The 23,087-nt window shown below is 34.4% G+C and overlaps 2 protein-coding genes across 2 annotated transcripts; both read left to right on the top strand.

The window, feature by feature from the left end:
• Nucleotides 1-3,023: 3,023 nt before the first annotated feature.
• Nucleotides 3,024-5,282, top strand: LOC143555392 (psilocybin synthase-like). Its single transcript, XM_077044956.1, has 7 exons — nt 3,024-3,232; nt 3,614-3,819; nt 3,900-4,254; nt 4,341-4,548; nt 4,627-4,767; nt 4,867-4,936; nt 5,050-5,282. Exons 1-7 carry the CDS (start codon nt 3,024-3,026, stop codon nt 5,139-5,141), a joined length of 1,281 nt encoding a protein of 426 aa, XP_076901071.1. The 3' UTR covers nt 5,142-5,282.
• A 15,132-nt stretch (nt 5,283-20,414) lies between these two features.
• Nucleotides 20,415-20,958, top strand: LOC143555389 (peptidyl-prolyl cis-trans isomerase 2). Its single transcript, XM_077044952.1, has one exon. The coding sequence runs from the start codon at nt 20,431-20,433 to the stop codon at nt 20,947-20,949; it is 519 nt and encodes a 172-aa protein (XP_076901067.1). The 5' UTR covers nt 20,415-20,430; the 3' UTR covers nt 20,950-20,958.
• Nucleotides 20,959-23,087: the final 2,129 nt, after the last annotated feature.

Below are 23,087 nucleotides of genomic sequence, written 5' to 3'. Positions count from 1 at the left end.
AAAGGATTTTGAGAATCCAACATTGTCTTCAACTAATTCATTATTTCTTTATCTAACATTTCCAAACTTGATTCTGAGTCGTTGCGTAAGAAAATGGTTATGTGTTAAAAATAACTTAATTTAATTACTTATAATTTAGATTGTTCATAAAAAATATTAAAAATAATAAATGATGTTTTAAAGATCCACCTTGAGTCGTGACAATTATGATATGTATTACGTAAATTCAGTTATTTCATATAATAATCTTTATTTATGACTCTTTTAATAAGTTTTTGATATATTTATGCACTATTAGTTTTAAGTGGCAAAACAAAATCTAGTGTGATTTATTTTAAAAATAAAATATTCATACTGATATTATTTATTACATTTTGGTTGTATAAAAATGATATTAAGAAAACAAATGTTGTCACGGATTTAAAATATAAATTTACAAAGACTAAGATTTGGTTGTAAACAAAATAAATTATCTTAAAATTATAGGAGAAATGTTCAACATGAGTTAGTAAATCAAAGAAGTGTTTACTACACAGGTGGAAAATATATATGTTATACATTATAATGAATGGTAAAAAGTTATATTTAAAAAAAAATATAATTCTATATGAATCATAACGTATTTATAAAAGTAAAATTAAATGTTCAGTCATCTTTATAACTTAAACCATGAAACAAAAAAATACACTAAGAAAAACATGCAAAATCTATTTAATTCATATGTTGCATGTCCAAAAACTTTGTAACATTAGGAAAACGTTCGAAAATATATGCTTTAATAGGTTATAGGTTAGTGACCCGTGTATTACACGGGAGAAAATTATATAAAAGAAAACGTCAATTATAAATATATGTTAATATATTGAAATATATTATAAATTTTGTATTTATATGAACGAATAATTTTATATACATGTTATGTTTTTGAAATGCATCAAAAAATGGAATGCGTAGAAAGTCATGCCTAATAATTATAATATATGAAATTATTCATTTACTGAATTAATCATTAAATTTTCTTTAAGAATGATCAATAAGAATGTAAGCATTGTTATCATCCTTAAACTCTTCTTGTTTTAGCCTATCAAATTCAAATACAATCGCATAAAATAATATAAAGAAAGTTAATTGAATGTTTATGAATCCATTTGGTGACACCGTTACCATAAAGAGAAAAAATAAACCACAAAGTAAAAATTAAATAAGAAATATATATATATATATATACACACACACACATACATACGTATAAGTCAAAATTTGAGAAATCTTAAAATGACTTTATAATTTGATTAATTTTAATTTGCCTGAAAGTATTAAAATCTCGTAACAATAACATTATATAAGACGTTTTTGAATGTATTGAAAGGCAATTATTCAAGTATTGATATTGATATATAACTAGGTGGTATACTCGGCGCGATGTGCCGGCCTGATGTTATTGGCATTCATATGGCATATTAACGTGTGTTGAGCGGCTGCGAGTCGAGGCGAATTCAATCGTTGCTGGGTTACGACACCGAAAATAAATCAAAAGAAATTTGTGTTAATGTTTAAATACATCAAATTAGCGTAACAAAAACATTGCGTTGTGGTGGTGAACTCGACGCGAATTTGATCGGTATCTAGTTATGGCACCGAAAGTAAAACAATAATTTTGTTTACACTACAACAAATTAACATATTTAAAACAAAAAAGAAAAAAAACTAAGGTCAACAAAAAAAACAAGGAGTCGACAAAAAAAGAAAACACCAAAAATAGCACAAAATAAATCCACGTTACGACGAACCAATACAAGTTCAGTCGGTATTGATGGTAAAAAAAAGGACTACACGCGACGATGGCAAACCAAGAAAAATAACTTAACTTATGTATTACGGTGATAAACCAATGCGAATTCGGTCGGTATTAGTCATAAACATTAATTAATAAGCTAAAAAAAATAATATACATAAAAGAATAAATAACATATGAATCTAATTTTAGAACCAAATCAATACGCTTGGTATTGAAAATAAATGAAAAAAAAAAAACTCACCGCCCAACATGCAAGAGTCGAACCAACGTAGAAGGAAGAAATCAACCCAACATGCAAGAGTCGAACCAACGTAGAAGGAAGAAATCAACCCAACATGCAAGAGTCGGTAGAAGGAAGAAATCAAAAATCACCTTAATATATCTCAACTAACCATCACAACAACAAAGAATCTTTGATATCGGCTGGAAATTAATTCATTTAAAGCCTAAGTAAATTCATACGAAAAGTTGTAGCACCGACAAATTAATATGGCAAAATTTTCAAAAAGACCCAGATGAAGAAAGAGAAAAAAAAAGATCATAGAAGTAACCAAATTTCCAACATAACCCAACGATCTTGTACTGTGGCGAGGCTTTGGAATTATAACTGACGGGATTGTAGAACCAATTAAAACTTGACACTTGGCATGAGTCTGACAAACCCGACGAGATTTTTAAAAATCTTGGAGTTTTCGTCCATATTTATAATTGAAATCCTTTTGTAAAAAGCAGTCTCTCCAGACGTTTTTTTTATGTTTCTTATCTGGTCCGTTCAAATTCTATTTTTCTTGAGAAAAGGGCTTTTTGAATTTAGTCTCCAAAGACACATTTTGAATGAATTTGTTCCAAGGAGATCATACTCTCATGACTTGCCTTTTGATGTGATATTAGGTTTAACCTTTTGATGCAATCCGTGGTTTCAAACCACGACTTGCTTATTTTAATCCAAAGTATTATTTTCTGAAATATGTTTATAGAGAAAATAACCAAACCGTGATTTCAAACCACAGTTCCACCATTTTTATAATAACCCTCAAACCATGCCATTTTTGAAACAAATTTAATATAAACAAACATCATTTGTGAAATAAATTTCAAAGCATACTCTAAGACAGCTTGACATATATATATATATATCTTTAAATAGAAAAAAGTATAAATATAAATATAAATATAAATATAAATATAAAAGGGTTCACCAAGCCAGCAACCCGGGCAAAATGAAATGGGGAAGAAGAGGCGGAGGGAGTCGGAGAACAAGTACTCTGATAATAACCGACCGGACTTCGGTCTTCTGGCATCTCTCTATCCTTCCTTTCAACCCTATGTTTCCTACACTCGTCAAGGCAAAAACCCCAAGATCGACTGGAAAGACTTTAACGCCACTCGCGAACTCACTAGGGTTTTGCTTCTGCATCATCATTCAATCACCTGGTATGTATGTATTTATGTATGATACGCGTATTGTTCCTGTTGGTGTCAATTTTACCAATTTGAATTTTGAATATTTTAGGGTTTACGTTTTTTCAATTTGGCGTGAATTAGTCGTTCGTGACTTTAGACAATAAAGAAACATATTGTTGATAAGAGATGCTAATTTAACTTGAACAGATCATAGGTTTGAACTCAATAGTATTATGTTTTTATCTTAACGTAATATTAATAAAAGTGCTACTAATTGTAACTACCAGTGTGATCTTTTAATTACTTCCTGAATCACACATTAAGACCTTCCAACTATGTACTCGGTATAAATTTATCATTCTTGTACCTTAACAAATTAGTTTTAAAACAAACTATCATGTTAATCAATAGGTGGATCCCCGATGGACAGTTATGCCCCACGGTACCCAACAGATCTAATTACATCCATTGGATCGAAGACCTTTTATCCTCTGATATCATTCCCAGTCATCACAAAGACGACAATATCATAAAAGGATTTGATATTGGCACCGGGGCCAATTGCATTTATCCTTTACTTGGTGCATCCCTTCTCGGCTGGAGTTTCATTGGAACAGGTACTTATCGTAATGATTTTTTTTGTTAATTCGTATACAACTTCTAATAGCTATGAATGTTGGTTAATTGTTAATAACAGACGTGACAGATGTAGCACTCAACTGGGCCGAGAAAAACGTTAAGAATAATCCCCAAATATCTAATTTAATAGAGATTCGGAAAGTTGACTTTGATGAAGGAGAGTTGACTAGTCAAACCACTAACAACGGTGGAACTTACAATGGACCTCCTATACTTCTAGGTGTGGTCAAAACCGATGAGAAGTTTGACTTTTGTATGTGTAATCCACCTTTCTTTGAGTCAATGGATGAAGCGGGTCTTAATCCAAACTCATCTTGTGGTGGGACCCCTGCAGAGATGGTTTGTCCAGGTGGCGAACAAGCTTTTGTCAGTCGAATGATTCAAGATAGTGTTCAACTTAAACAATCTTTTAGGTATTATCCTTTTAGAATAAAACTTAAAGGCTAGTTCATTGTGATTTGGGAAACTTCTTTATATTATGTATTTGTGCTTGTTATAGATGGTACACATCAATGGTTGGAAAGAAATCGAGTTTAAAAAATTTGATATCAAAGCTTCGTGAAGTGGGAGTTACGGTGGTTAAAACTACTGAGTTTGTTCAAGGTCAAACGTCTCGGTGGGGAATTGCTTGGTCTTTTGTTCCTTCAACTAAAAAGATAATATCATCTTACGTGGCCACTAAAAATGTCCTCACTTTCATGCTAGAGGTCTGTATATGTTAATTTGATTCGGTATATTAATCTCTATATTCATTTTTAATAATCATGCTGTTATCACCGTTGTAGGGAATCCAACGCCAGTTCAGTGCGTTTCATGTCCTCCAATCAGTTGAATCTTTCTTTAAAGGGAGTGACGCATCCTGTAAATTAAACGCTCCTTTGTTTTATGTTGATGTAATCTCAAATGATTTGCATTTTCGTGTAACGGTAAGTATGCCATTTTCTAATGATTTTATACGTTTGTATTGTTGCAAGAACACGTTTGTGTTTATAACAATATATATATTTTTTTGGTCTTTTTAATAGGTTTTTGGGCAGATTCCGGGCACTCTTTTAGTTAGAGGATCTTTGAAACCTGGAGAAACCGTTGCACCAGGTTTGTTTGTTTTTTTTTTATGTTATTGAATTATGTGTTATCTAGTTACTTCAACTAAGAACAACGGCTTATCTGTTTTTGTTTATGGACATGATTATGTATTTTGTTTGCAGGGTTACTCTCATCAATATTCTTACAGTTGGAGGATGCTTTGAGAAAAGAGTTTTGCCCACAAAAAGCTTCTACACACATCTCAGATTTGTAATTTTAAAGTTTAGTTCTTTTTTTTTATACTATCTTTTGTTTATTATTGATTAATTTATGTATCAGAAAGAGTATTAAACATATTAGGGCTGCATTATAAGTGATTACGAGTCAACTTGCCTTGGCTCAAGTTCGGCTCATTACAAACCAAGCCAACTCAGCTCACTTGTTTATAAACAAACAGATTTCAAGAGAGTTTTTTGAGAGAGTCATGAGCCACATACTTTTTGAAATACAATTGATTTGGGAATTGGGATAGTCAAAGAAAAGGTATTGTTTATTTGGGCTCTTCGAAAATCTCGCTCAAAATCAACCCATGCCAAGATAAGCTCGAATCGTGGCTTGCTCGTTAGCTATCTAGGTTTGAATTAAACTCAAATTTCATTATTATAGCCTAACATTATAACAATTAACAAGGCATGGTTTTCAAATAGTAATATGGCTATTTTTTAACGAAGCAAATAAATCTTGAAGATGCAATCGTTTATGATTCAGTATTAGTTAAAAATAATAGTTAGAAACCAAATAATTTTGAAGTGTTAAAACGCTAACCCTGATTTAGTGCTCAAATATCCTAAAAATGAAAAATAAAAAGAAAAAATAGAAGAGGAACTTGCTGGAGGTATTAAATTAGTCACGGCCATCACCACTTTGGTGAATGGTAGGGACTCACAGGCTCGATTCCTGGCTCATGTGAACACCTTGAAATATGAGTAAGGGGGGATTTAAATTCGGGTAATGAAGATGCAAGTGTTATGACCATTTGGGAGAGACAGCGATACCACTAACACATATTTTTCGAAAAAATCAAATTAGTCATAGAGTTGCAGGTTTGACAACATGACTAAAATAAAAATAAATCTAGTTATGATATATAGTCTTAGTTTTGCTTTTGATGAGCGTGACATGGATGGTTTTATGAGATGATAAAGAACGAGAATACTAAGGAGTATGAAGAAGTCGCATTATATTATGGTAGGAATTGGGTTAAAAAAAGTTACACGTGGAATTGAATCAAATAAGAAAGGCCCAACTTCATAATCTTTAAATTGTCATAACATTTTCTAATTTTCTAATACACCCAAAGGTATTCTATTCCAACTTTTTCTTTTGTAACACTAATCTATTTCATTATGTCACAAATCTCGCATACCTCTTTCATTGAATCCTGTTTTTCATCGCCGATTAGGCATCAACAATCTATTGGGTATTAGGTTTATTGTCATGAGCCCATGGGCCCATTAGATACTTAGGGTTTGCAATCAACACTATTTAACGTAATTAGTTATTTAGTATTAATGAATTTAGTATTTATCATTGTCTTAAATATGTAAGTTCCAAATCCAGATCTACACAATATGATATCAAGCAAACACAACTACTAGGCGGAATCTAGTAGTTATGGTGATTCAAGAACAAGCAAAGATGAATGAGAATAAGGTGAAAACAATGATAAATTTTTTTAACACGATTATATTGACTAACAACCGTCTGGTACATAAGCATTCTTGATATCGATAATATGCTTAACCCTTGAACAAAAACACAACACCTATATTTATAAGGAAGCATACAAAGCCCAACACATACCCTAAAGCCCACCGAAAACTGATTGAGTTCTCGGCTACTAGCCGGGAACCTTTACAAGCCAACCAAGTTCCACTATACAAAACGAAAACGTTATATCACAAGCTTAAACCATAATTTAACTCTAATAATCTCCCCATTGATTTATTCTTTCTTCATATTGGTTTAGTTACCAGATATGCATCCACCCCATCGAACGCTCCAGCCCACAACTTGTTAATGATCGTGGCACCATAGCAGTGTATTCCTTTGCAGCATGTTCAAATAATGGTTCAACTTCAGTTTGAATGTAGTCAAGGTATGAATGTCATGCTGACCAAACTTCAGCAAATCCTTGGGATCTACAAATTTGAACTGACTTTTCTCAAGACGAACAATAATGCACGCAGTTTCATAATCATAGCACCAGAATTTCATATCATCCAAAGAACCATATGCAATTCTCTTGGCAATTGGTAATGGCTTGAGCTTCTTGGTAGCAGTAACACTCTTTATTGTTTTGTTGGTAAAAGGATCAATAACACCCTTTGTCTTCTTAACAAATGACTCGGCTGTCTTCATCCCAGAAATTCCAGACTCAACCTGGTTTTTTAGAAAATTAAAGAAATTCTACGCCTTATTCACGTTCCCTGGATTCTAAAATGGTGGATGAAAAAGTTCAGTCAAATTCACTTTTGTCCATGTGCTAAAATCAATTTCATTCTTGTAATACTCAGTCCTTTCACTATTATACTTCATAATCCACAATTTTTTGTCAGAATGAAACCCCCACATCAAAATCCCAGACCGATCTCCATATGTATCATATTAATCTTTGTTTACATACACAACAAATCTTTCTGGATGATTGGATGACATGACATTCTGATTGGAATTCTTCATAGTCAACAACTTGTATTTGGTGAGTTGAGAATCTGGAGTATCAACTTCACCTGCTACTTAGTTATTGAACTCTGTAGATTCAACAAGATCACAAGATGCAGGACGAGAATCATCTTGATGAGTAGAAAACTCTGGAAACACATCATTTCCAGATCCAGACCCTGATCCACCAAAATCTTGGTTATATGGCTTATCTTGTCTTCCTTGATCAACAAAATCTTTTCCAAATTTTTGTTCCAGTTTTTGCTTCATATCAAAGAACATGGCGGTTAACTCACCAAGATTAGCTTCCAGTTCCATAAAATTAGCATCCTTGGCAACGTTACTTTTCTCCAATCATTTATCTTCACAACTTTAATAGTTAAATCTTGTTCTAACACAAATACCATGTGTTGCATAGCGTGAATATGATTCAAACTAAATACCTGTGCCCTAAGATTGTAAGAATGTTTCTTACAGAGAAAGAATGATATCAACTCGATCATCTTGAGAACCAGAACTTTCATTAATATTGTGAGAAGAAGAACCGCATGGAAAGCTCACATCCGGGTCAACTATAGGTGGCTGTTGCTCGAAAATCGCTGAATGGACAACATGTTGAACTTCTGATGCAGGTTCATCTGAAAAAATAACGTTAGGAATATTTTGGCTTTGGTTTTGCCTTTGGCTTTGTACTAAGACACATGGTCGTGGATCTCTTCGTATTATCTTTCGTGGAATGAGACAAGTGTCTTAATCTTCAGAAACTTCATCAAGATCACTTAGATTGATGAGGTTTCAACGTTGTTCGTTGTAATTTTTCTTTAACGAAAACAATCCTCCAGAGTCGCTACTTACTGGTTGAATGTTAACTTAATGAGGTATCTCCATGGGTTGTGCTGGAGATTCATAATGAGTGGCTTCCTCATCATCAGTAAGTATAATATTCTCAAGTTCAGGAATAACCTGTTGAGGAGGTAAATCATGCTCTCCCTCCACCTCATTATTCAATTGAAGTTCTTGCTCAGGTCTTTCCACAACCTTTGCTTATAGTTTATACAAACTTTCAAAATTTTTCCAAGGCATGAATCCCTTGATACATTACTTTCGCCCCCTCTCTCTGTTGCTTCATTAACCCAAAGGTATACGGACCCATCCCCATAACATCTATAGTCTCTACCATTTTCTCTATATTTGGATAATTAACATCTAGCTACATCTAAATGAATGTGGGTTACATGAAGAATATCTCCTTATTTCTTTCAAATTTCCAAACATCTCATTAAAAATGAATTTTGAAAAATTATAATCCCATTCATGATTAGTGCAATAACAGCTGATGACTGCACATGATTTATCTGATCAGTTCCTTCCTTATTCCCAGCCAACCACATAAAGAACTAGTGAAACAAATATCTCCAACATGGATGTAACAGTTTCTTGTTGATTAGAGGATATGTTCTCTCATAACCCGTTCTCTGTAATATTTAAGTAACAACCTCTTTTGGGTATTAAGTAGGATGATCTGGTAAATCTCCAAACAGTAAGGAATCTCTAATAGACATCTATGAGATAACAAAATCTTGCCTCCTAACTGTAGCTTCGATAATACCAGCCCCCTTGATCCTTGTGGATTGTGTTTAGCTGAACTCCAAAAATCAGCAATCAAGTCCTTATAAATAACTGGATTTTCTCTAATAGCACAAGTGAGTCTGCATGTATTCAGCCCCACTATCAAAGACTTAAAGCTCTGGATGAGTAGCTGGAGGATCAAATAAATAAGTAGTAACATTGTGCGAGTCTACAACCTTCAATGGATTTTGAATTTTTGATCTACCATAATCTACACAAAACTTTCCATGTGAGAAAAATATTTTAGTAATATAATACCAATTTTCTTAAATTAAATTAACTTAAAGATGCAATTCAAAAATTTATTCGAAAACGCTTAGGTTTCGGTGTCATGTGAGTGTTCGGAAATACGGGTGGTTTCAATATGTTAATGTTTTCGGTATCTTTCCGAAAACATTTAGTTTTCGGTATATTGTGGTTCTCAGTATTTTTCCGAGAGCCCTTAGTTTTCGGTTTAAAATGTGTTACCGAGTTCTTGTTTTGTGAGTTTTAGGAAAACATGGATCTCAATTGAGATCTTGAAAAAAACCTAGAAATCTGTGTATCGTCATCGTCAATCCTAAAACCTCCATTAACGACATGTAGATAACTTCAATGGAATCTTAAATCGTTAATCTAAACCAAAATTGAGAGTGAATTCAGATATACTTAATCAAACCGATCTCATTCACACCAAAATCAAAACCTTGATCACTATTTTTTGGAACTGAAAACCCTAAACATGGCATCGATTATAAAATGCAAGTTCTTATAAACACAGTTAACCATACCTTGAGATTTATTGATATATCAATCTTTGAAGAAAACAAATTCAAAATTAAATGAGAAAGTTTGTTGAGATTGCTTAAGTATAGTGATAAAGAGGCCGAGAACCATGTTCTTATACTCATTTGGGTTCTCGGTCCTATTGAAATTGGGCCCACACAATCTGAGATGGATCCAAGCAAGAAAACTTATCCATTCTTGTTTAAAAAAACATTGATCCCTTCAATGTTTTGTATCGATTTTGACAAAAGTAAAATAAAATAAAGTAGAAAATAAAAATAAAAATTAAATTAAAAAATAAAAAAAAATTGAATACAATCAAATTAGTCACAAACAATAACATTTTTAATACTTTTGGGACCACTTCGTTATGAGTAGGTCAAATAATACTTTTCGACACACAGTTACTTAGCTAGTCTAGAGCCTAGACAATTACCAGTATTGTTGTCCACTTAAACTCATACCCCTAATACTTACTAAGGAAAATAAGACTGGACACAGTTTAAGTTTGTATGACTAAGTAAGACCCACACTTAAAAGTCTCAAAGCCACTTCACCATGCTTAATTATAGTTTTCTCGAACCGAATCACCCAACTTGACTTAAACCTTTTGTCACAAGATCAAAATATTTTTATACAATATACAACCTATGAACACTAACTTGATCTTAGGATAAAGATTGACCGACAATAGTTTCCTTCATGGTGCTTTGTCTAGACACTTCATACAACTTTTTCTTGTGCGCTTTGCTTTATGCTTTTTTGCTTACATTTGCATTGAACTTTTAGCTTGTGCCTTTTTAAAACATAAACTCTTTTAAAAATCCACCATGTTAAACAGTTTACAGTATGCATCTAAGCTCTGGTATGCGCCACCACACAACATACAGATGAGGGATTCTGTCTTCCGAGAGCATCAACATTACGGTCTGCGCCACCGCACAACATAATGCGAAGCTTCGCGGGCATAAAAATGTATACATAGGATTTATATATATAAATTACGTATACAAAAATAGATTTTTATAATCAAATGACACGAGGCTTAAGTATGATATGATCTTTCATTCTAGTTCTTACACTTGCTTAGTTAAGCTAATAAAACCCTAAGATGTTTCCCACTATGTGCAAGTTCATTAATTTCCAACAAGTCAATAGACCAAACCGTCTGTTCATTCTAAAAGGTGAGCCTAGGGCCTAAACCTTTAGCTACAGTACCTTACGTGTGTTGACCGACCATTAGCATGAAAATTCATGTCACTTCCTAGTTAATGCTATCAAAAAACTTTGTATATTTTCTGTTTTAAAATTTACTGAAAATGACACTATTTTTGTATTTTTCTGATTTTGAAATCTTTTTGTAATTTTTTGACTTCTCCCCCCAAATTTGTGCATAAAAGGTAAAAAAAATATGTACAAGTGTGGTACATATGGCTATTTGGAGGCATATGGATCGATCATAGGATTAATATTAAGGAGATGGATAGCGGATATGCCAACTCGCCATCTCGTTGATAAATATACAGGAGTAGCTACTTGTATATTGTCATGTTTTATGTTCGATCGTGTGTACATTCGTACGATATGTTTTAATTTATTTTAATAAGGTTACTTTGCATCGTATCATCAACTGAAACTTCAATCTATATTATGTTTCGTTAAATCATTAATTGTTTGAGCCTATTATTCCGTACTAAGCATTCGGCTCATTCTGTTATTTTTATATTTTTTTATACAGGTCCACAGGCTATTTTAGGCTGGATTAAGAGCGAGGAATAAAACATCAGAATCCTAATAAAATATCTTTTCAACTGTGCTAGTTGGTAAATTAACCTTAAGTTCGACTTGTTTAATGTGTTATACCTTTGACAAGTCAATATATAAATTTTTGTCTTTTGTTCAGAAACCATGTTATTGTGACACGCCAGCCCTTTTTGGGCCGGGGTGTTACAACTCATTCCAACCAAACACCATCCTTCACAAACACCATACACCGCCACACCCCACCGCCGTATACCACCACTGCCGTCAGCCGCAGTACACCCCACTGCTGTATTTTGTGTTGTATTTGAACTTTGTGGGTGTGGTTTACTATAAACCCTCACGAGAACTCACTCATCCACTCGGGCGACCGGGGGATTTAAAGGGCTTGTTGCATAATCTAAATGCAATCGTGATTCCTACGAAAGTGAGTTAGGTCTTTTAACAATTTTACTAGTTTAACAAATTTAATTATATATATATATATATAATCTGGCTTAGTAATTACAATTAATGGTTTTGCAAACAGTTTAAAAGACCTATCCTAACAGTTGTGAGAAGCATGCTTCTACACGTGTGAGAGTTTGCTAATTTTGTTGAGTGAATTGAGGAGCTGGGTTCGTTGAGAGCAAGCACAAATGTACTTGAGTTGCTTACTTTCTTATCATGTGATTTTTTGTTCATAATTCTTTTTGTTTTATTAGTTTTATTGTTAAAAGTGTAATTGTATATTATAAAAAGTGTTAGGACCATCACATTAAGCCCGGTTTTAAAATTTATTATCAGTCAATTTTAACCCCGTCCCCAATAATATATTTTTGATTGCTAAGTTTTAAACATTGAGGACAATATTAACCTCAAGTGTGGGGATGGGAGTAAAATTAAAATTTTTTTGCTTTAGAGTGCCTTGATTGTGCGCAAAAGCTAGAATTGTAAATAATTAATTGTTATTATTAATGCCAAGTAGAGGTCTTTGGTCATGGTCAGTTTTTAAGCTTCCCCCATGCAAATGTTTTGCAAAATGGAAAATTAAAATGTACCGTTTAGAAGGGGATAACGAGTCATGGGGACGGGTACACATGTTTCATGTCGGCAGCCTAATTCCTCCATTACGTGTGTGAGATTTGCCTTATATATAATATGCATATAATATATAGTATACACACATGTCATGTGAGTGCCATTATAGAGACTAACCAGTATGTCCATGATATCTAGAACTTGGTTGTCTCATGCATTTCGAGATCTTAATACCACCTGTGTGGAGAAATAGGACTGTAGAAAACCCACTTTATATTGGCCTGACACAAAAAAAAAATAATACTCCCTACCATACATTATCCCTTAGGAGCCAAGTTTGTGCATTTTCCCTTTTCATTTGTTTAACCACATTACAAGCCGTGTTTGCCTTGGCCTTTATTATTATTAAACTTGTGGATGAAATTTGGTAAGTCAAGAGTTGAATTTAGAGTCGTTTGTCGAGCATAGTACACAATGTGCGTATGTCTCAATTCAGTATTAGTATAAGTGAAAGTTTGAATGTAAAAAAAAATTGAAAAATCTATAAAAACTCAAAAAGAGTTAATGTTATGTTAGTTCAGTTGTAAATAGCTGTCAGTTTGTAATTTTGATTGTTTGTATAGTGGAATAAATCGAGTTTCATTCACCATAAGTCACTAAATAAATCCGCTTCCACACCCTAACCTAAGCCATAGAAAAACCCTTAGTTCTATTCTTTATGTAACAGATTCGTAATGGGTGGAAATATGACTTGCTTCCAAGCTTATTACTTTGTGTTCATACTTGGTATAGAGGGTAAAGAGATACTAGCACATTATCTTTTGGTCCAGATATTAGACCGAGAGGAGAGATGCTATATTATGAGGGGTGTGATCATGTGTGCCCTAACCGGAAACAAAGTACTCTCGTTTGGGAGGATCCATAGTTTTAAATGTATCATCAAATTTTTTGGTGGGTTATCAACCTTTATAGTGTTAGTTCTTAGGAATAGGGTATGAATTTATACCTTACTAATATTAATCGTGGTAATTGATGAATCATCGGTCGAGGTGTATGTGTTGCATGAGAGTTTGCTTGAGGGCAAGCAAAAGATAAGTGTGGGGATGTGATGGTGGGGTAAAAGTCATGTATATTATTATATTATTTGTTTACTTTTAGTTTAAATATTATGTGAACTTTGATACTTCAAGCGTGTTTATGTGGTTCAGGATACTTGATGTTAAGGACGCCTATCGGGATGAATTACGGGCTTGGAACGAAGACGTAGAAGACTCATGACGAGTGGCATGTTTACCTATGCAAGATAAAAGAAGAAAATAATGAGAATGTGTCAAATACCCCTTAGCGCGGTGCTAAGGGGCCCTGAGTGTTAAGAAATCAGGAAAGTAGACCTTAGCGCGACGCTAAGGTCTCACCCCTGGATGTTAGCGTCGTGCTAACATCCCTCCAGACGAAAATTAACCTAACTTTGATATAATCAGTTTTGAGCCCATATTTCGACCTATCCTTCATTCCAGCAACCAAGTACAAGCCGTAGGATGATTTTGCATCATCCCGAAGCCTCTGGTTCGTCCGTTCATCGCATGCTTTCGTCCTCTCATCAGATAAGCGAATCCTCCGTGATGCCGATGGCAGGCTAACCATTGTATTCACTTTAGGCTAGGGTTTTGTGTAGACTAACTTTGATCAGATTCTATGTATTGATAGAGTAAGAACTTGATTGAATGTCTTTAATCTTGTTTTATATTATGAATTGATTTTTTAAATAGTTTATGATTTTGATTATCAAACTTTGCATCACTTTTTTGGTTGTGTTCATCACATGTAGGGTTATCTCATATTTCATTGAACTAGTAATCGTTATTCATTGCTTATTATTGGTTTTCATACATTAAACTGGTAATTGGGTAAACCGGAGTTCATTTGTGTCAACAATTCGGTTAGGATATCGTTTGTCCTTACAACCCAATTGTTTGGTTTAGTAATTATTTCGCAATTAATCTTTATGAATCTTTGATTAGTTGGTCATCGAACTACCTGAACCTGAAGTGAATCGTTTTCCCATAATTGTTTACAACCTTTTAGTTATAATTGTGTGTTTTCTTAAATCAACTTTTCTAAACCGCTTGAATCGTTTGTCCACCTAGTTTAATTAATAATTATGAACTTTACTTGCACTTTCCACTGACTCCCTGTGGAGACGACCTTACTTACCCATACTAGTTATAGGAATTTAAGTCTTATAAATACTTGTTTTTTATTAGAGCACGACATCTACGTCACGCTCATCATATCCTCACTTACTCCTTTGATCTTAAGATCTTCTGTGTTAAACCGCGTGATAAAATATTTGATGGATTCATTATCTCGGTGGAACACGGTCAATATGTCGGCAGGGTCACGGGTATGCCTTCGCTGTTGGCTAAAACGCAGGGAGAATTTAGCTACCAGATCTTCGAAGCTCGTGATTAGGTCTTCTGGGAGCCTCTCGAACCTTTCTCTAGCCGCACCGTGAAGAGTTAGGGCAAACATATGGCACCAAACCGGAAATGTCCACCCAGCTACTCCTTCAGCTGATATAAAGTTGTGCAAGTGATAGGTTGGATCGGTCATCCCATCGTAGTTTCCCACCGCGGATGGCAACTTCGAGTTAGAAGGCAGCGGGGCCTCTGCTATTTATTGTACGAATTTCGACCTTTCTGCAAAAGCTTTTGCCCTGTAGGGTTTTGAAAAATCTACGTCATTGTCGGGGTAATAATCCCAATGTTTCTTTCCCCGCGGATAATCTTTTGTTTCAGGGCTCTCCCCATCGCATCCACTCTTTGTTACTGGCTTTTCCTGCATGCATTCTTTGACTTTGCTACCCGACTCTGGTTAGGGGATCTTTCTTGGTTCTCACTTGATTTCTCTGTTGGTTTTTATGGCTTTGGAGTCTTTCGCGCTCTCTTTGGCGAGGGTGTTATTCGTTATCGGACGATTCCACGTCATCTCTTGAAAATATGATGGCGCGTGGGGCTATCCCTTTCGCCGACTTCCTCGCCTATTTCTCCAATTTCTTTTCGTACTCTATGCTGACCCTTTCTTGTTCCCTTTTTAACCACATCACTGGGCCTTCTTCCTCGTCATCTGTTTCAAACGGGCTTTTTTGACCATCATCGCGTATCTCCGCAAATATTAATGATGCGTCTTGCTGAGTGCATTCCACTTTCTCTTATTCATCCCTTCGTCCCGATGACGCCAATGATGCGTCTCCGCAAATGGTGTTCCCGGTGGGAGTCCGCGAGAACTCATAGTTTTGAGTTTTCGTTACTGTTCTATCTTAACCCGATGACGCCAATGAAGAAACACTAGGTTAACCCGATAATGTTACGCCTAACACTTCGTCCAAGGGGTTAATTAACAGATCAACCAAGCTGATTAAGTTAATCTATTGTTCAACCCGTTAACTCCAAATGAGTAACAATGAGCCCTAACGAACTGTACACCTGCAAAACGAACACCGTGAGCTCGTTACGAGAAGGGGATAAGGGGGGTCTTCTTGTAACCACCCTCCGGCGTGAGAATCAGTATGGTAAGTGGTCAGAATATATTTAAGGAGTGAGAGAGCTTAGAAGTTGGAATCCTTTTACCATTAAATTACCGTCAGTATATATAGCCGAAGGGGGGAGAAGGTTGGATCAGTTGTCCCACTCAAAGGAAGCTTCTCCCGTCATGGTTGAGCATGACGGCTCGTCCTAATTGGTTGGACATTCTGGCCAATAGTATTCTTTCTTTTGGTGCAGGTATAATGTTGGCCCAATGTTATTGGTCCATCATGCATCCATGTAGGGTTTTGTACCATACAACACTTCCGCTGCCTTCTTGTTTGGTACAAATACGGCGTTGGCCCATTCTTATTGGTCCGTGATGCGCCCATATGGAGTTGGTACTACGCAATGGTGTTCCACCACGTGTCCTACCTGTGGCAGCATTTCTGATGTTCTTTTCTGCTCGTATTGTCTTGTGGTTATCTCATGAGGTGGGTTTTGACTTCTTCGCGGAAGATACCCTTTCCGCGGATTAACCATGTTATCCTTTTGTGTGCATGAAGTGTTTTATATCTTACCCCACAGACATCATGAAATATTGACATTCATATAAACCTATGCATATATAAATTAATAAAAAATAACAAAGCCCATTTAATACTTAAAACAGTTAATCTCATTTTAAACTAAACTTATTAGCCAAAATACTTAACAATATTTAAACAATTAAGCTCAAACACCGTTTAACCCGCTCATCTTTAGCAATTAAGAAATAAACTTAATAAGAAAATATGGGCAACATTTTCTATTCATGGACCGAACCCACAAGTCGACTTTTCAAACTGAACACTCAATCGATGATTATTTCGAGACGTTTGCTGTCATTGGTTGTAACGGTATGCATAGATCGGGTTTAGGCTTAAAGCAAACCACATACCAAATTTCGCTGGGTTTTAAAAACCATTCGAATATGTGAATTTAAACAATCGACGACTATGCTGTATATCTTTCAACCCTTTATGTTTTAAACTTAACATTGATTTGAGTTTAAATTTTAATGTTTAGGAAATATAAATGTGATGCAGTGATTTTTTGAAATAAAAATTGGAGTTAAAAGTTTTGATTTTATCATTTTGTTTTGTAAATTGGTTAATACATAGTGAAAAATAACTTCCCTAAAAAAAGTATGATCCAATGAAAAACCTTTCTAAGTCATAACTCAGCCATTTTGGTCCACCCGTCCCCTTTAAATGTTTTTTATATGTTCATTGAACAACTACTTTGGCTAGGTTGTCATTTATGTCCATTTGATTTACGGGTCTGTTTAAGGTATGTGAGATCTATTTTTGAAGAACCAATAGCTGGCTTCTTTTTTTCTTTCACATCTAGACGATACTAATCATCAGATCATGGGTTTTACTCTTTTCTCATATACATTTACCGAATCTAAGGCATTTGTTATTCCGTTGTGTCAACTGTCAAATGTGGACCAAAACTGTTATATTGAAGCCTAAAGCCCAAACTCAAGTGTTAACCTAATTAATCAATAACCGATATATCAAATAACGGATTACAAAAACGATAATTGAATGTTCCGATTATGGACTTATGGTTTCTCATTAACTGAAGTTTCCGCTTTAGGTCATAACCAAACTATAATCATCCATATATGTTAACCACCGTAATCACACAAAATTCACATGTTGGAGTTCAATCTAAACAGACGTCAGTCAGTTTTAAGTCATTTCGCTAACACGTGTAGCTAAATCGGTTGTGTTAAGTTCAACTAAGCAGGCTCATTAACATGTTTACCACAATTAATTCAAGTTGTTTAAAATTGTTTTGTATAATCACTAAAACTGTATGTGCATTTTTTATAACTAAAAGGATAGCCCGCACGTTGCGGAGGGAATTGTCACACCCCGACTTAGGGCTTAGGCGTGTGACCAATAGTTGGTACCTGTTTTGTAATTTTATCAGAGTGCGGGTTATTTAGCGGAATTCTTTATTTTATAATTAAATACTAATATATTTTGAAACATTAATTCATTTGTAAACATTTATTTATAATAATAAAATATTTAATTTATTTGAAACGCTTTTCGGAAAATAAATGTCCGAGTGAATAATTTATGAACTTTGTTTAAATATTGTTTGCAATATTTTAATAATTAAAATTGAGCCATCTCTACCTTGTGAGCTTCTATCTTTTTTAATGGCTGTAATTCCTTGCTACATGCACAAACATATTTCCTTGAAATATGGGGGAAAAATACGTTAACGATATGCTGGTGAATCGTTGACTCTAAAAACATTTTATAAATCTTCCATTGACTGATAAAATAGTTTTGTTGAACAATCTCAACAGAAACGTCTCTTATTTCTGGGATTTGTTCCACTGCCATACACACACAATTACGGTTCTCCGGGAACTGACGCCCATTGGAGAACTTTTATTATGATCTCTGGTCTGCGGCCACGTAGCCTTGATTGAAAGATAAGATAAATTATGTTTGGATCCAGACACATGTGTACTCGGTCCGAGTTGCTTTTATTTTCTATCTTATAAATTAGGGATCACGTAATCCCTTAAATATTTTTGTTAGAGATCACATAATCTCATAAAATTTGGTTGTCTTTGTTTAAGATAAAAAAAACCCGTTTATCTTGACTGAAAAAGGTTTAACGTATTCACCTGTGATTGTTTGTTCTGAATGATATGGTGATCTTGTTTGAAAACCTTTATGAATGAAAGACGATTAACCTATAATAAAATAGGTTTACATAAATATTTGGATCGTCTCTTAATCCGGCTACAAACATTTAGTCTGGTTTTGATAGCTTTAAACCTTGATTGATCATTTGTTTAAATAAAATATTTAGATCTGAAATCTTTCTCTTTATTTGCCACTCATGTGCTATGTTTCTTCTTCAAAAAAAAAATGTTTATGATATGGTTCTTTTTCAAGAAGAAACATCATTAGTCTATAACCTTGATATATAAAATCTTATGTTTTTTAATTATGAAGAAATACTATTTTGACTGTACCTCTTGTAGGTAAAAGCTTATCTTTAATCATGAAGAAGAAATAATATTTTAACTATATCATCATGTATGTGAATACTTACGTTTTTTAACCCTGAAGAAACTATATTTTAGCTATAACCTTTGTTTATATAATTTTATATTTCATAATTATAAAATACCTTATTTTAGTTATTACCTTTTAATTTGTTCAAGGTCTAGGCTATACCCCCAACTATAGGTTAGGAGTTGTTAGGTCGAAACTAATTCGTTTCTGTTGTCGTAGACAACTAATTTACTAAATTCAATTACGAAAGATAAGAGATAATTGCTTTACTAAAATTAATAATTATAAATATTATATAGGTAATATTAAGCTATAAATCCATTTAATCAAAAGATGTCTTTGAGTGTGATTCTTATCATTGCAAGTAGAAACATGCTTCGATAGCAACACCTATCTCGGAAATTGCATGTCCATTTTTAAACTATTTTACATCAACTGAGAATCGAGAAACGAACTGGGTCTGTCTCAGGTTTATAGGTCTTGTTGAAGTCGGGTTTGGGTTAAAATACAAACATTATAGAGTATACCCAATACCATGTCCGCTATATATATATAGGTGATCTCATGATCACCAACCTTGGAAATCTAAAAGATGTGTTGCTATCGATGGTTCACCCGAAAATTCAGTTCAATATAATTCAGACGTGATAACAAAGTAGTATGATAATTGTGATGACTCGAGAACAAACTAACTACACAATTATCTTAAATCAGTATTTTAAATCATCAATTAAGATTTTGACTTTTTAATAAAAAATAAAACAATATTTGTTAGACCATAGATATATTCTATCTTTATTCTAATTAAAGTATAGTAAATTCTAGAACGGCATATACCATGTGATTCGTTCGTGACTCTAAACAGTAAACCCGGCCTCGTAACCATAGTTAAATTCAACCCAACTCTAGTAAATCTCCATCACCATATGATCTCAACACGTGTCAATTTCAACGGCCCAGATCACTCCACCCCCTTAATCCACCGTCTCAAAACCTAAACCAAACCTTCTTCCTAATAATCATATCATATTATTATCATTTCGAAATGTCAAACCCTAAAGTTTTCTTCGACATGACCGTGGGCGGCTCGCCGGCAGGGCGTATCGTGATGGAGCTCTACGCCGACACGACTCCTCGCACAGCCGAGAACTTCCGTGCGCTGTGCACCGGCGAGAAAGGCACCGGAAGCTCCGGCAAGCCGTTGCACTTCAAAGGGTCGAAGTTCCACCGTGTGATCACCGACTTCATGTGCCAAGGCGGCGATTTCACCAGAGGCAACGGCACCGGCGGCGAGTCCATCTACGGCAACAAGTTCGCCGACGAGAACTTCACCAGGAAGCACACAGGGCCTGGTGTTCTGTCCATGGCCAACGCCGGACCCAACACCAATGGATCTCAGTTTTTTATCTGCACGGCTAAGACTGAGTGGCTTGATGGTAAGCATGTGGTGTTTGGACAGGTGGTTGAAGGCATGGATGTGGTTAAGGCCATTGAGAAGGTTGGATCCAGCAGTGGTGCTACTTTCAAGCCTGTTGTTATTGCTGATTGTGGTCAGCTGTCTTAGATCTTTCATGCCTGGATTTGGATTTCAGTCTTTTCGTATTGTTGGGTGGTTCTAGAGTTTGTTATGTGGCTTTGTTGCTTCATCGTTTAGTTTTGTGGATGTAATCAACCAGTGAGTGATGATGGTTATGAAATAATATCATTAGTTTTTGACTGAATAATTCAGTCGGCATCTTCTGTCACATTTTAATTTATTTTGTGCTGTGGTTTAATTTTTTTTTTTGGTTGAATTATCTATCAATTATTTGATTTTTGATCTAAAGTTAACAGTTTGTTGTTTTGTTATTTTAGTTTAATTGGAATGGATTTTATTTTATTTTAATAAAATATATTTGGCATGAATAATGTGTGATGATAAAATCGGTGGCCTATATGTGGCGAAAAAGTCATGAAATAATACTAGTATTTTATCACGCTGGTAGCGGCACGTGTAAGGTGATTCTTGTTTGTTTGCGTCTAGATCTTTCTACTTGCCTATGCCTTTATCCACGTGACTTGTATGGTACAATGCTAGTTTGCTACAGTTGCCAGTTGGTGAGGAAATTGATTTGTCACATACAAATTATTAGTAAAATATTCAAAAAACCCTAATCGCCCTTGCAAATACTAATTCCACCATCGCACCGCTGCTCCAGAAACCCTAATCTCTCCTTGCTTTTCAAGATCATTTTATACGTTGTTATCAGTTTCAATCTTCCATCATCTAAGGCTTTCGTTTCAATAGGTATGTACTCTATTAATTGGTTCATCCAGTTCTCAATCTTTTGAATCTGTTAATAATATACAACCTGTCTTGATTCTGTTCTGATTGTTGATTAGGGTCATCACGCACGAAACCCTAATTTTACAATCGCTTTCTATGTCTGAATTTGTATTCTAAATTCACCTATGTTGATATTCAGTTTAAAAGATATTATTATTGATGACTGATTTATCTCGGCTCCTGGTTCTAACTATTCCGCTCAAATTTTGAATTTTTGTTAATAAGTAAGATAGATCAGTTTGTTGGTGTTCTTCTGCAAACATTCTTGAAGGTGTGTTTGATAGTCTTTCTTTGAGTGTTTGTGATAAGCAGATTACATGTCCTAAAGATTATTCTCCGTGAGTTTTTTTAATTTGTTAAAATCAAGGTGATTAGTATATATACTATTTTGAGAGTTTTATACATAGTGGATTTGGTTAAGAAAGACATTGTCTTAAGGCTATGTTACGAAGTCAATTAACATCATTATGGTGGTTTTGGTTTGAAATATTGATGTACCGGAGAATGAGTGTGACTGTATAATCTGGTGGAAGTCGGTCTGTGTCATGGTGATGCTCTCCAAGATGTTCCTTTGAGGGATGCGTTTGTTTGCTGCCTTGGGCTTTCTGCTATATGGAGGAGGTACTTCATAATTTCATATAATATTTATTAAATTTAGTATAGTTTCATTTTCTTGGTTATTATTCTACAACATTTATTGCATGTATAGAATCAGGTAGATGTAGCACAAGATTGTGAAAACGAGTTTATGATTGGTTAGAGAAGATGACATGAGGATGAAGTGGGTAAAGGTAAATCTGATCTACCATTCAATTTTTACTTTTTTAGTTCCTGTTCGACTAATCGTTGATATTATTTGTTGTAATTTGACATTTTGCAGTTTTTTGTTAATTTGCCGTCTTTTAGCAATTTATGGAAAGGTGTGATCCTATGGCTTCAAATAAACTGATATTTTAAGTTGTTGAAATGTCGGAGAAAGAACATTCGGAGATGAAGTTTTGATTGCTAGATGGATCGGATATTGCAAGCCTGCTTTGCTGAAAGTTCATTTACGTGATATTGATGGAGTGCGTAGTTCATGTAAAGAGAGGGATATTTGAAGATATACTGAGGCGAAGATCAAAAGGAGAGGGTAAATAATTCTTTTTGTGATAAATAATTGTTTTGATGAAATTAGCGTTTGCTGATAGTTTTTTTTTGGCATTCCAGAGATACAAATATATGTATAAGTGCATAGTAATACATATAGGATCATTACATATAAAAAATAATAAAGATTGTCAAATGGAGTTCCAAAGTTACTTGCAAAACAACTTAAACAATCAATAAGAGGTTTAAGGTTAGTACATGAACCCTACTTTTATAGCAGCAAGCAT

The sequence above is a fragment of the Bidens hawaiensis genome, unplaced genomic scaffold, assembly GCF_021521415.1.
Source record: "Bidens hawaiensis isolate Kalapana, Puna unplaced genomic scaffold, B.hawaiensis_p1.1 tig00018123_1, whole genome shotgun sequence".
Taxonomy (NCBI): domain Eukaryota; kingdom Viridiplantae; phylum Streptophyta; class Magnoliopsida; order Asterales; family Asteraceae; genus Bidens; species Bidens hawaiensis.
The sequence above is the reverse complement of the archived record's forward strand: the minus strand, read 5'-3'. Positions and strand labels throughout refer to the sequence as shown.